The 15223-nt window shown below is 38.5% G+C and overlaps 1 protein-coding gene across 1 annotated transcript in view; it reads right to left on the bottom strand.

Moving 5' to 3' along the window:
* Positions 1 to 15223, bottom strand: part of TRPC6 (transient receptor potential cation channel subfamily C member 6) — a 108276-nt gene that overhangs the window by 15852 nt on the left and 77201 nt on the right. The window contains exons 3-7 of the mRNA XM_074570906.1: positions 11854 to 12039; positions 10586 to 10750; positions 5713 to 5926; positions 3650 to 3877; positions 1056 to 1320 (exon numbers count right to left, since the gene is read on the bottom strand). Of these exons, the coding sequence (XP_074427007.1) occupies positions 1056 to 1320; positions 3650 to 3877; positions 5713 to 5926; positions 10586 to 10750; positions 11854 to 12039 (1058 nt within the window). The remainder of the gene's footprint in view (positions 1 to 1055; positions 1321 to 3649; positions 3878 to 5712; positions 5927 to 10585; positions 10751 to 11853; positions 12040 to 15223) is intronic.

The following is a 15223-nucleotide window of genomic DNA, read 5'->3' as shown; positions in this document are numbered from 1 at the left end:
CCTGGTGCCTGGGGTTCTTTCTGGGTTTCCCTGTGTTGAACTTCACGAGGTTCCTTGTTGGCCCTCTTCTCCAGCCTGTTGAGGTCCTTCTGAGTGGCACCACAAGGAGCTGGCCTATCAATCACTCTTTTTCATCCATACAGGTCTCCTGTCCTTTGCTTGACTTTCTGCCCATTGAGATGGACCAAACTTGTGCGCTGAAAACGCAGTTCTTGAAAATCAACCAGCTTCCCTGGACTGCCCTTCTCTTCAGGGCCTTATCCCATGATACTCTTCTCTGAACAGGACAAAGTCTGCTCTCCTGAAATCCGAGGTCATGGTACTGCTATTTGCCTTGTCCTCTCTTCTCAGGAACCTGAACTCCACCCTCTCACGGTCAGCCAAGGCTGCTCCCAACCCTCACATATGCAACCAGTTTTTCCTTGTTTTTAAAAGTCAGGTATCACAGAGCTCCTCTCTGCATCAGCTCCTTGATCACCTGTGTCAGGAAGTTATTGTCAATGCCCTCCAGAAACCTCCTGGCTTGCTTGTGCCCTGCTGTGTTGTCCCTCCGGCAGATATCAGGGTGGTTAAAAATCCCCATCAGGACCAGGGCCTGCAAGTGCGAAGCTTCTTCCAGTTGTCTGAAGAAGGCCTCATCTACTTCACCTTCCTGGTAACAGGCATTCCATAGCAGACACGCACTACAACACCACCCATGTTTGTCTGCCCTCTGATCCTGCCCAATAAACTCTCGCTGGCTCGTCATCTGTCCCTAGGCAGAGGTACAGCCATTCCTGCGGCTCTCTCAAGTAAAGGGCAACTCCAGCTCACCTTCCCCGCCTGTCTTTCCTGATTTATCATAGTATTGTTGGGGTCAAGAGCTCATCCTCTGATTGCAAATACAACCTTTAATCCAGAACAAGAGAGAATATTAACACGTAATCCAAGACGAAGAAATTTGTAAGAGATATAAACCTTATAAAACAACTAGTAAACTTAACACACACAATTCAAACAGTAGACTTTCCATAATAATAGCCCATAATCATTACAGTTTAATCAGTTTTACTTACGTTGTGAATGCTTCATTTTGTTTTGCCCCCAGATAGTAGGAATAGAGATTAAACATGCCTATCATGAAAGCCACAAACACCATGATAAATATCACCATGAACTTGAAGATGTCTTTCACCGTTCTGCCAAGTGATATCTGGAGTGGTCCAAAGCTTTCATTAGCTGGTAAGATGTAGGCTATTCTGGAGAAACTTAATACTACTGCAATTGCATACAGGCCTTCAGATATGATCTGAGGATCAGATGGATCCCAGTTTATTCTGGCTAGAAACAAAAGATGAGAATTTTGGTCAGTATTTCAAAGTCCACCTTAGGCTATTCACGGAACTTCTCTCTTTCGGTGAGTAACAATGAACCTGTCAGCGTAAAATGGAATTGAATGCAATGGTGCTATGCAAATTTGGAACAGATAAGATGAAGTCTTCATGGTTTGCCTTTTTTTTTTCTTTATTTTACACTGCATAATGCATTTTCAGCAATTTTTACTGAGAGAATAATACTAAGACTTTGTCGCCTAAAAGTAAGAAGCAGCTAATTTTTACCCCTTTGAATTTAAAGACACAGAAAACTGACTTCCTCACTGACAGCTGTATGACCACTCAAATACTGGCAGTAGTGGTTGCCCACTACTTCACAGTGCTCAGCAAATGTCTTACATGAAGATGCTGCTAGAAATAAAAGTGAAAGGAAGATACTTGGTTAAGACTGAAACAGAAGTGGGATATATTCCATCTACTATGCTACGGCTGAGAAAGCGTTTTACTCTCTTATGTTTTACTCTCTTCTTTTTACATCTTCATCAGAAGTGCAATTTTTAATTAGGAGATACCATGAGTGGGATTCAGTATGAGACTAAGGCAACTGCAGAGAGCTATCCAACTGGGACGTAGAGTCAGTGCAGCCCAGTGAGCGCTTGGGGCTTGATTCAAAGGCCCTGAACAAAGACATTCATTGCCATTTGAGATGCCCAGGGTATCCAAGATATTTGTACGTGAGTGCTTGGGGCTTGATTCAAAGCCTCTGAGCAAAGACATCCATTGCCATTTGAGATGCCCAGGATATTCAAGATATTTGTACATATCTGTGTGAGGCTTTTTTGGAGCAGCACCTTGGCAATTCAAATGGTGCTAGCCACTTATCTTTGGCCAACTGAATTGAGCCAGGTAGCCCTAAAACCATTTCACAGCTCCACTGACTGTATTGATTAGATCTCCGTTGATCATAAAGGTGGGCTGTCCATGTCTGTCTTGTACTGGTGAGCCCAGAACTGGACACAGCCCGGCTCACCAGTGCTGAGTAGAAGGAAGGAGGGAAGGATCACCTCCCTCGAACTGCTGGCAATACTCTGCCTAATGCAGGCCAGGATACATTTGCCTTGTTTGCCTCAAGGGCCCATTGCTGTCTCACGTTCAACCTGGCGTCCAACAAGGGATGTTTGCTAGCCTGTGATAAAACCTGTGTCATTAAATATTCACTGTTAATATTATCCATGACAGCACTACCATATGTAGATGTTCTCCAAGCAGACTTCAGCGCACACGCATGCACTGAAAAATGGCTCAACTCTGCTTCAGTGCATAACAAAGTCACAACTCATGATTGATGTCAGCGGTACCTGCCTTGCTAGACGACACAGTGTTATACAGCACAAATGAGTTACAAGACTTGTGCTTGTCATCCCCAGAAACTGTGAACATAAACAACAGTCCCTGTTTGCAAATTCTTCAAGTGGGTGTTACTGAAAACTGAATTAATATTTAACTACCTGCTTTTATAACTTATGTGACACTTGCAACTTTCAAGTAAGATTTATAAGACTACTATTTAATGGGTTTCAGAATATATATATTAATTACTTTGCTTTTTCTACAGCCTGGATAATGAAGAAATGCAACCTTATCAGAAATAGTATTTGAGGCATAGAATAGAGATAGAAACTGACATAATTCAGCATCTAGAGAAAAATATTTAATAAAGGGAAGAGAGATGTGGTGGTGTTCAGAGTGAACGCAAGTAAACACAGCTTATTTTTTTCTCATTTGAGCAAAATAGCTTCTAGTCACTTCTCATATATTCCAAGCAAGTTTATTAATATTTTTATCTCCTACTGGTAAAGAGAGTAGATTGAGAAATATTAAAATAATATAACAGAGACTCTGAGCAAAGAATATATAAAAGATATACTGGTTATGTTGGCAAAGAAGGTTTAAGAAGTTCCTGCATCTCATTGCTTGGTTCTGCCCTTGCGCTACAGTACATCACATGTGCAGTTGCACCAACACACGTGTTTGTAGGACAGCAAATATCGTGTAACTGGGCAGATGAAATAACCCGGATTAATATAACTTTGAAAAGAGGTGAGGTGACAGTGGGGTTATTTTGATCTCAGATCATTTCAGTGCCTGATGTCCCCAAAGAGATGTATGAGCATAGCCAAGGGAACTGTGGTCAAACAGTAGGGATGAAAAAGACAAGAAGTGGTGGGAATTTCTTAAGCAGGAAATTTTGGAACTAAAGTATCGGAGGCTTAATAACAGAAAATCAATTCATCTTGGCCCAAGAAGTAAATCTTAATCATGTGCAATCAACTCACCCAAGGTGTAGTATTTTATGTTGGGCTCCAGTGTTGGACTTGTCAGATCTTTCATATTTGCATCAACGAAGTTCTGGGCTCTGGACGCATGCCAAAATGCCATAAACCTTGCTATGAAAGATGCTGCAAAAATTGCCAACATACCAAAATCAAGCATATTCCATAACTCAAAAAGGTATTCCTTTGGACCTTGAGACCAAATTTCTTTACATTCCGACCATATCATGCCTGTGTAAGACAGAACAGAGAAAACAGTGTGCTCTTCTATCTTCACATTTGTTTTATTTGATATTTTATTATGCATAGGATACGCTCTTGGTTGCAGTCAAACTCAAAACAATTTTGGTCAGTGTGAGTTTGAACACAAACTAAAATCCTTGACCCTGCCAGTTCATGTACCTTCCAGTACTCTCATGTGAGTAATAATAACAATCTTTCATACTGCTTTTTTTCCTGCACAACTACAAAAGCTTTCAAAGAGGAGAATGGGATGTGAGTATTACCATCTGTTACAGACACAGGAAGAGACAGAAAGAGCAGAAATGCTCTGGCATGATCATATAGCAGTGGTAGAACAAATAGCAGAACTCACATCTTCTTATTTGCAGATCACCCTGGGTACAGTCTCTTTTACTGAAATCGCAAATATATGTGACAAATGAGCGTGAAAGTAAGAATCAGACCTAATGGCAAAGGTATCTCTTTGAGTCCTAATTAGTCTCCCTTAATAATAAAATATAGGAGTACAGTATTAGTTTATGGCACCCTTTTTATTGAGCAAATCCTTTTCCTTTTCAAGATAAAATTTATTTAATCATGAACTACATTTCTAGGATTCTAAAGAGAGCTAATAAAAAACTGAATTGGAACAATGTCACTATTTTTTGCACTTATCAAATTGTCTGAATGAACTTTTCATTTTCCAAGAAGGACAATTATAATGTTAATTACAGTAATTAAATTCAATGCTACACCTGTATGCACTGAATCAATTTTTCAGTAACCGCCTTAGGCATAACACTGAAATAAATAAAAATAGATTAAATTAGCAAACTATATAACTTTAAATTGGGAAACTATTATTTACTCCTTTATTAGCAGATTAAAACATTGATATTTATAGAATATTTGGAAAATTAAATGCCTATAATACACACATTCATTTATAAACAGCTTTATGGTTAAATAAATAAAGATTGCCAATGTCTTTTAAAACTATAAGAATCAGTTGGTGTACAAATAGCTCCAATTCCAATCACAGAGAGCTCATAAAAGCAAAATATTTTACATGCATAAGCTCTTGAACGGGAACAGATTTTACTTAGCTTGAATTTAACTCTTCCATATTACTGACTTAACTAACAACCAGAACCCAGATCCTTAAAATATTTGGGCATCCAACCCCCACTAGAATAAATGGTTTTAGACTTGTAAACAAGAATCAGATAGCAAAAATAATTTTGAGGGTCTGTGCTCAAGTTCTGATGCTGAATAGTTCTGCATCACCGAATTAAACGGGTCAGCTCTGAGAACTATTCATAGTACGCACTTCAACCTTATGTTGGGATGGAAAAATCTACTGCTGAATCTTCAGGGGTCTATATTCTTCTCTTTTGTCAATAATACATTTCAGCTATACACTATTAATTCTGCAGGCGTACTTGCAAAATAAGAGAATCTTAGCTGAAAGAGACAACTGGACACAAAAAACTTGGCCCATGATGTGGAAATCCTTCCCCTTGGGCGCTGACACAGGCTGACTCAAAAAAATCCAGAAAACCGGTAGACACTTTCCTCTGATATTCATAAAACTGAATTCATTCATATTCAGATGATGTAGATTTCACCTAAGTCCTTAACCTGAATGTTTGTGATTAACCAGGCACATGTGAATCCTGCTGACATCCAATAAGAAACATGAGGCCAGTGTGGGAATGCAGCCAGTTGAATAAACTCCTGTTGTTGCAATTTTTACACGCGTAACATGAAGAGCAAAGGATTAAGTTGGGTGCAGCTCCACTGAAATCATAGCAAGACAAATTTAAGCAAAAATTAACCTTTACCTATTACCCAAGAAATAATGAGCATCTCCATCCATGAGAAACAGGATGTTTTCATCCTAAATAGCTGTTTCACGTTGCCTGTTGTTTCATTAGGTCGGAGTTTGGTGCCATCAAATCTGTCAGCGGCGTTCATGACAAGCAGACCAAGAAAAATGGTGAAAGAGGCTGCATGGGCTACAAACTTCATAAATGGTCCACGCATTATCCTCCCCAGCTGCAACAGAGGACATGAAACACAAGGACATTGCATTGCTTTCTTCCAAAATAAAAATGTATAAAAAGAACAGTAACACAGAGAAATATATATTTCAGTAACACGCAGGAACCGATATTTGGAAAAAGTTGTATACTATGAGACCATGCTGACAGTCACCCTTAAAAGTTTCTACTTATTTGCTATCTTGAGAGGGATAATCTATCAGTTTCACCATATATGTATTTTTAACTCAGTGTTTTGAAATAATTCTGTAATGATTTGGGGGCATCTATGTCTATTATAGGTAATTGAGAGAAAAATTTATTATGGTTGTTGAATTTGGTACACGCTAGTCATCTTCATGAGGCAACGAAGAAAATGAGATTTCGACCCTTGCTAGAAGCATTAATTTATCAGCAGGAGTGAATTATGACCAAAGAATTCTGTTTCCTGACTGACGTGATACTCAATTACTCAATTTAGCTCATTTATTGTGCAGTTTTCCCAACTTTCTTAAAAAAAAAAAAAAAGAGTCAGAAGGCCTCAAAAGGTTAATGTTTATAGTTCTGTAGTGTCTTAATTTCCTTCCTGACTCCTTTAGTGGAAACGTCCTCAGTTTTGTCATGACTAAGAACAACTTTAAAATGGTTTAGTGCAACACTTAAAAAAACTGATACTTTCACACAAATTCACCCAAGGCTGAACTTTTAGCAATAATTTACTTTATTTTTGAGAGTGCCTGTATTAATAGTAAAAGTCTTAGCTTGATCACTTAGTCAGTAGCTGAAGAAAAATAATTTTTTATTGTGAATGAAGACGGTATCTGTATCTGACAAAAATTCCTCGGAAAGAACTGAAAGCAAGTGCCACAGATCTCAGCTGAAACACAGAACGATCTGTGGTCCAGAAAAGGGAGAGGAAAGCAGAAAGAGAAGTTATTTGCAGTTGCATTTTTGCTTACACTTGTTTCAATATCAAAATCAGAATTTTGCTGTCCTTACAGTCAGCTTTTACAGAAACACACAATAAGAGGATGCAGCTGAGGATGTGATGGTAAGGTCTAAAATACGGATAAATTAAGAAAACTAGACAAATATAAAAAGAATATACTGTTAAAGGAACACTGTCAAGGTTAGCAGGCACAAAATTTGATCTTCTTTCTCCTTTATATTATTTTGCAAACACGTGCCATTCATTAATGTTTCTCATTCAATAAAATTAATTTATCTTTTCTTAAATAAAATATTCCATCAGCCTCATGAGATGAACTTCGACAACCAATTATTTCGCGTGAAGCACAGAGAACAGGTAATAGTCATGGGGAAAGATTTTATTTCAAGCTCAGAAGGAACAGTCATGAACAACACACAATAAAGCAGAGCTGGAAAATAATAAAGTAACTTGACAGTGTCCTTTTAAATGCATTATTCTTGTGTTCACAAACGAATATGGGTTAGGGGACAGATGCCAGAAAGAGACATAGCCAGAAAACAAGAAAAAACACTAAAGGGGGTAATGTTAATATATCCCTTGATCAAAAAAATATAAAATTTAAAAGACTGAATGCCTGGCAGCACCCCACCCACCCACTCAAAAGAGAAGAGAAGTATTTTGAGTACTAAAGTATTCAGAGAGACAGAAAAGTTGGGGCAATCCCAAGCGCAAGTACAGGCTGGGTGGAGAATGGATTGAGAGCAGCCCCGAGGAGAAGGACTTGGGTGTGCTGGTTGATGAGAAGCTCAACATGAGCTGGCCTATGTCTTCACTGTAAAGAGATCTGGAATTTTAAAAGTGTCATTTCAAGATTTTATTGGATCATTGTTACATGGCAATGTCATAATATCTTCCAGGATTTGTGTAATCAGTTCAACCGTGGTCAGTCCTGCTTCCAGGGAGCTTTTACTATATATATATAAAAAATAGAATCATGGAATAGTTTGGGTTGGAAGGGACCTTAAAGATCATCCAGTTCCAACCACCCTGCCATGGGCAGGGACACCTCCCACTAGACCAGGCTGCTCAAAGCCCCATCCAGCCTGGCCTTGAACACTTCCAGGGATGGGGCATCCACAACCTCCCTGGGCAACCTGCGCCAGGGTCTCACCACCCTCACAGTAAAGAATTTCTTCCTAATATCTACCCTAAATCTCCCCTCTTTCAGTTTAAAACCGTTACCCCTCGTCCTATCACTACACTCCCTGATAAAGAGTGTACTCCCACCCTTCCTGTAAGGCCCCTTTAGGTACTGGAAGGCTGTAGGTCTTCCTACAGGTCTATAGGTCTCCCCGGAGCCCTCTCTTCTCCAGGCTGAACAATCCCAACTCTCTCAACCTGTCTTCATAGGAGAGGTGCTCCAGCCCTCTGATCATCTCTTTTTGGCCCTTCTATGGACTTGCTCTAACAGGTCCATGTCTTTCCTGTGCTGAGGGCTCCAGAGCTGGATGCAGTACTCCAGGTGAAGTCTCAGGACAGCGGAGTAGAGGGGCCAGAATCACCTCCTTCAACCTGCTGGCCACGCTTCTTTTGATGCAGCCCAGGATGTGGTTGGTTTTCTGGGCTGTGAGTGCACATTGTCAGCTCATTTTGAGCTTATGTTATGCAATAAAATAGCATTCTAGAAGTTTTGAGTTAATGTTGTCAGTAGTTATGCTGATTTACCAATTAGAAATGCAGAGCAAACAGTTCACAAATCTTTGAAGAGCCTCCATGTGAACTGCTATCTGAAACTCGAATAAGAGCCAACCTAATTCCTTTCAGCATCTGACACTAGTGAATTCCTGCCAAGACAACAGGACTTTGTCTATGTATTTCTATGGAGTTTCTTCTGATCTGAAACTTTCAATTCGGTATCTGTGGTCCAAGCTCTAATTAACTTTTTCCTAAAGATAAAACTGGTCAGCTGTACAGGTAACTGACTGAGATGTTGCAAGTGTTACAAAGACATTTTTGCCTTTCTCAGAGCTGTGGCATGAGAATATAATGAAACGTGTCAGAATAACTCCACCGCAAGCTGTTATTTTCACCACAAATACTCTGTTTTCTTTCTCTTCTGTCACTGTGCTCTATAGTGCCAAACCTGGAAAAAGAATGGGTACTTTATCTCCGTAGGAGGAGAAGAGATTTATAAAATCCATCAATTCATACACAGAATGGATTCTGTTGATACAGATCATCTTCTGTATTGCAGCAAGCCTATCCTGAAATTAAACAGTGAATGTTTTTGTCTTAAAAAAGTAGAAGAATCAAACTTTGAAGTATGAGTGAAGCACAAGGTAAGAAATGACAACTGGTGAAAAAGGTGGATTAGATTTTACATTTGCAGAATATAATGAAACAAGAAGCATTCCACATATAAATCACACATTGAGACGATTAAATAGTGACATAGTGACAAAGGAAGTGAAACCTTAAAGGATGTTGTCCCATGAACCTTGACTTCAAAAAGCTACTCTGAAATACCTTTTTCAGAATGTACAATTGTTCAATATTACTTTAAGATCCAATAAATCATTGAAAAAGGAAAATGACAAATAGATATGTCACTGCTACAGTTGAAAACCAATTACTGAAGTATGTTGAATCTCAAGGCGTGTTTTAAGACAAAAGTATTCATAAAAATCGTAGTGACTATACAGAAAAGTGAAAATGATATAACTGATTTTTATTGTCCAGAATGAAAGGAATGAAAAACAAGGAAAAAAAAAAAAAGGCCCACCTGTCTCCTCTCAGAACACAATAAAAAAACCACCAAAGTACAAAGACCTCAATCCTCTCTTTCAACCTTCCTCTTCCCCTGGAATCATTGTATGTGCACAGGATTCGACCTGCTAAAATCATGGATGTTATACTGTAACATGTTGCATAATCCTTATAGGATCCCATTTGTTCCCTCTAACATAACCTCAAGGGAAATCTTCCATCAGTGTTCATTTAAAATGGATAGTGTTAAAAGAGAGATTCAACATAAAGTTCAGAGAGGTTAGGTATTGTAACCCATCTTCAGTGGAAAGGCTTTCCATACTATATATCATCCAAAACGGACACAGTGGTAGCATCCAAATCCAGACACTGCATTATAAAGGGATGCAGGGGAGGCTGCATGACTGCTTTAAAAACCTCATGAAATATGACGAGTAGTAGCACTGTCTTGATAAGCCAATACAGTTCACTTTGACTTCTACAAAACTGATGACGATTGTTTTAATTTCTGGCATTCATGTTTCAGCGACTTGTATCTATTAATTTTTAATAATCAAAAATAAAATTGCCTTTGAAGTAATTGGAATCAACCCACAGCCTGAACTCAGTCTAGCTCTGAAACAATGGGAAACGAGGACCCTCTGCACCTGCCTACTGAGACAACAACTAAATGAAGAATAGTTTGACTCATTGTTTCTAAAGTACAATTTCTCCAAGGCAACTCTCGCTCAATCATTGTAATTTAATTTGATATACATTGCATTTAACACAATACATTTACCTGTCTTAACTACATTTTTCAGGACATGCAATCTCGCAGCCATTCCGTTCTAACTCAGCTTTAAAATGACACGTTTCTGAAGTATTATTTAAGCATGTCAGTAATTTATACTCACACTTCATCTTTGCCAGACAGGAATCTCCATACGGATGATACAGGAGTTAATAAAAGGCCATTACAAGATTTCACAGACTGACCTTACTGCAAGGAGCAATCCAGTAAGCCATCGAAAGGAATGGCAGCCCTACTGCAACAGCAAGAACAACCAGAAACTTCACTGCCATGGTCTGCTGCCGTAAACCTGACAAATTCTCGTACCAGATTGAGAGAAGTTGCTGCTGGCAGTTTGGATGTGCTACAAACTATAACAAAGAAAAAGAGCACAAAGATAATGTTGCTATCAGAGTATCTTTCATTAAAATAACATCTATATGAAGCGTATTAAGAATGTCGGAATAGCAACAACTTATATTCAAAGCAGCATTAACAAGGGTATAAGAAAAAGTTTTTTGGTGAGCATAATCTCCCAGCATGAAGGCATGTTGTTATCAGCAACAATAAATCCTTTAATTTAAAAAAAATGTTATTTTCTTGACACTGTGTCCCATCACAAACTATTAATTTCCATCTAAGGGTAATTAAACATAAACTTTATCTGGGCAAACTCTAGTTGTTTCTGACATCTATAATTTTCATGTTACTACTTCAGAAATTCCAAAACTTTAGGTCTTTCTGTTCTGCAAAGGATGCTATACAGTCTTCAGTTACGAAAGAAAGAATATGCCATATTTTCACATGCTAACATGGAAAAACATGGAAAATGTTTTTTCAGCTGGCATAAGAATACAGCTATCACTTTTGCAGAAAATCAGCTGAGGAATATTTGTAACTTGGTTCTGGAATCTTTTGGACAAATTCTGCAAAAATGAGAAGTTTGGCCAATAACCCTCTTTTCTTTCAAAACCTCTGGAAAATATAAGAAGCATCTCACAAAGGTATATATTAATAAACATTGGATTCTTGTGCACCATAAATTTTTAAGTCTAGACCCGGAAATGCAATTAAAAATTTAACTGAACCTAGTATTTTTATTTTCTAGACTAGTTCTCTACATTTAAAGGATGACTGGCTGAAGGTGCAAGAAATGTCTTTATTTGGGCAAGAGACAGTGTTGGAAGAAAGTTCACAGTCAAGGATGGATTAAGACTCAAATGTTACAAAGGACAAGCTCAATGTGATATTTTCTCTTCAAAAGTTGTTTTAGCTCTCTTTAGTGACCACAGCTTGACAAGTGTTTGACAAGTGTCCATATGCTGGTAGATGCTCTTCAGTCAAAATGATTTTCAACCAAAATGGCTGAAGTGTTCATTTAAGTGTCATAGGCTATGAAAACATAAATATTTAATAATAGCACAATTTAATACCACTATCATGACATGTCTGTTTGATCAACATAATTGCTTACTTTTTTAACTTCATACTTAATGGCGAGTTTTAAGCGGCTAAGGCTGGGGCGACCACGTTCTCCATTATTATGGCTCATCTCTACATCACCATTCAGAATAGCTTCCACTTCTTCTGTATTTCTGCACAAATCAAGGAGTCCCACTACAAAATCCTTGCATTGCATAGACAATTTCTTGTAATCGTTCTAGAAAAGAAAAGAAGAAGATAACTCACTGTTTAGATCTAACGCAAGAGAAAGAGTTCTACATCCCAGCTACACTTCTGTGAGCATCAATAGTTTGTTTGCATCTTGTTCTGTTTTTCTCTGGTAGATTGACAGCACTTTGTTAACAGACACCTACTTCCCCTGAATGTTCAAAGAGTAGGGTTTGTCTCACCTTGGTTACCTTGGACATCTACATTATCAGTTTTTATACACGAGTTACTTCTCTAGACTTCCTTTAGCGCCAATTGAAAGTAAAAAGAACACTTTCAGAAATACCGTACGACATATTTTAGTGAGTATTTCAAGTTGAGATAAATAGCACAGGAAATATTCTTCTATTCGCTGACTGTCACAGAATTATAGATAACTAGTTCAGATGTAGAAAGTTACACTGTAGAGATCTCAATTGGATGAGTATCCTACAGAGAACACGTCTACACAACTTCCCAACCTTCTTGAGAATTACATAAGTATATTGAATTTCCTTACGCCTTGAATTATTCTTGTAAATCTTATCTTTCTCATTTTCCAAAATCTCTTTTAGCTTGCAAACACAAGATTTGATTGCTGTTTTCCAGCAACTGTGTCAGCAGCACTACACATAGCATGGTGACACCACATCTCTAACTTCAACTCAGTGCTCTCTAGCTCAAATACCTCACGACAGACTTCGCACTGTGAGCCAAAATGTTGCTCTACAGCTGCAGGTTCAGTTGCTTATTGCTTTAACTACCAAATATTCTTCTCAGTCACTGTTTTCCAAAAGGCATAAGTCAAAACAGGAAAAGATATTTTGATCACTGCAATCCACAGTTTGTTAGCCACTCCTTACTTGCAGCTGTGTTTGGGTCATAAAAGATTAATATAGCTAGAGAGATAGGAAGTTAGATGGATATAGATATGTATCTATAGCTAAAAAATGTACAGATATATTGCCCCTGGCCTACCTCTTACAAGAGATTTACTCATACATGTCTTGACAACTTCTGCTGGTTTTGTGATCTCTGCTAAATTTGATGTCTTAAAAAGATGAAATTACTGTAGAATTTTTCCCCCAAAAAAGAATGAAAATAACCCCAACCACCCCACACCATACAGGACTGCTCATGGACTCTCTATTTCATGTTCAATGTAACTTTCTATGATTGCTTTTATTACAGTAACACGTTTCTCCCTCTTCTGGTCTGTTCTGCATAGCATTCCCCCTTCTCCCACACTTAGTCTCTGTTTAGTTCCCTCTTTTTAATTACTTCCTTCATACTAACTGCCATCTAACGCACACCCTAGAAGAGAAACCATTATTTTGAGTACACAGAACATCCTAATTTATTTGCCGAGGGTGTATTTCATGCATGTTTGTGCTTTATTACCCACAACACCACAATACCAGTTTATTACTTGGATATATTAAAGGACTGCATCCAAGTTTTACATTTCACTTTACTTAGATGGATGCAAACATTCACAGACAAATAGTTACAGACACTATTGTACGTCTACATAAAACTGTCAGTGATTTATTTTTTTTAATAATGTAATGTAAGCAAGATAGCTCAGATCTGTCATTAAAGAGAAAGGAACTTTAATGTCATTTCTCTACAAAAACAACAGAAGCGAAATACTAAAACTAACCATTTCATGACATGCTGTATATTTTATTATTGTATTATTCTTTCTCCCTCTCTTCAGGAGAATAACAATAGAGATTAACCAAAATTCTGACTTCTTGGCACTACAGAAAGACATTTTTTGGGAGTAATGTATCACCTTCCATTTGGCTTTCATTTTTGCAGCAGCAGCTAAGATAAGACTCAGCATTCAATCATTTTAATACATAAATGTCCTCTTCAGAATTAAAGCAAAAGTAGCCATTTGAGATTTACAGACAGAGCAAAAACATAGAGTCAGCCTATGTACGTTTAGGTACCGTGAATTATTACAAACTGATATTTGACCCCTGAACATCAAATGAAAAAAGGAGTATTCTTCAACAAATTTAGGACAATATAATTTGGCCTTCATAAATAACTATTTCAAAATATTGTACTAGATTTTTAATCCATTGGTATGCGCATATTTTCTGGTAGGAGACAAATATATACCTACACACTCAGACACTCTTCATCAGTATTTTCCAGCTCTGGTGACTGAGACGTGACATGGATTTTCAAAACAGTGTGTGAGGATACCAGTACTCCATGGTGGAGTCCAATGCCCTTGGGCAGTCTCAAAACAAAAGTCACATCTGATATTTATTCTAATGAAGAATATGATTTTTTCTGAGTGTACTCCTATTTACCAAAATGAATACTGAATGAGAACTTTAAAAAATAGTCAGATACCCTATTCACACTTTGCAGAATTATCCCTTCTTTAATTCGGTTTGTACACGATATCACGGTATATATTAGCACCCAGTAAATTCACCCAGAAACTCCCTCAGTTTATTTTCTCATTTGCAAATGCAATGAAGCAGCTTCCCCTCCTGTGAAATACCACCGCAGCTGTGATCCGTGGTGGTAGCTGAGCCGAAATCTCCTCGGCGGTCAGGTTACAGCAAACGAGGTTTGGGGAATCATGCGGTGCCCGGCATCACCGCCTCCGGCCCAGCCCCGGCGCAGGGCGGCTGTGAGACAGCGCAGTCAGATGAAGGCAACGCACCTCTCTGCTCCAGCTCACAGCCTGCTGTCTTGAAACCTATTCCCTTAGGAAGAATTCATCCTCTTAGGGAAGGTTATGGAGGACAGATGGGATGATAATGTCTCAAACTGCTACAGGAATATTTGTCAGAGTCTGAAGGCAGGGAAGGTTGCTCTAGCCGGGGAACTTCGTTTCTAAGAAATCAAGTGTGTTCACTTGCAGAGACTACTGCATGGGTTGCCTTTTGCCCCTTGTCTCCTCGGTCCGTTTAAATGTGCAGTGACACCAGAAAATGATTAATACACTCTTCTTGCCGCCTCAGTGTCTCCGTGTCACACGTGCACAGAAACTTACCCCTCCCCACTAAGTCTCACATGTCTCTTACCATTACTGTGAGCCAAGGGAACGTGGAAATTTGTTTGGCTTAACTTATTTTTGAAAATGGCCACAGGCACATGGATAACTCCACAAGTTCTCCTTTACTGCAAATTGTAAACTTAATGAATGAAAAAAGTGGTCCTGG

Source organism: Larus michahellis, chromosome 1 (genome assembly GCF_964199755.1).
Source record: "Larus michahellis chromosome 1, bLarMic1.1, whole genome shotgun sequence".
In the NCBI taxonomy this organism is placed as follows: Eukaryota; Metazoa; Chordata; class Aves; order Charadriiformes; family Laridae; genus Larus; species Larus michahellis.
The sequence above is the reverse complement of the archived record's forward strand: the minus strand, read 5'-3'. Positions and strand labels throughout refer to the sequence as shown.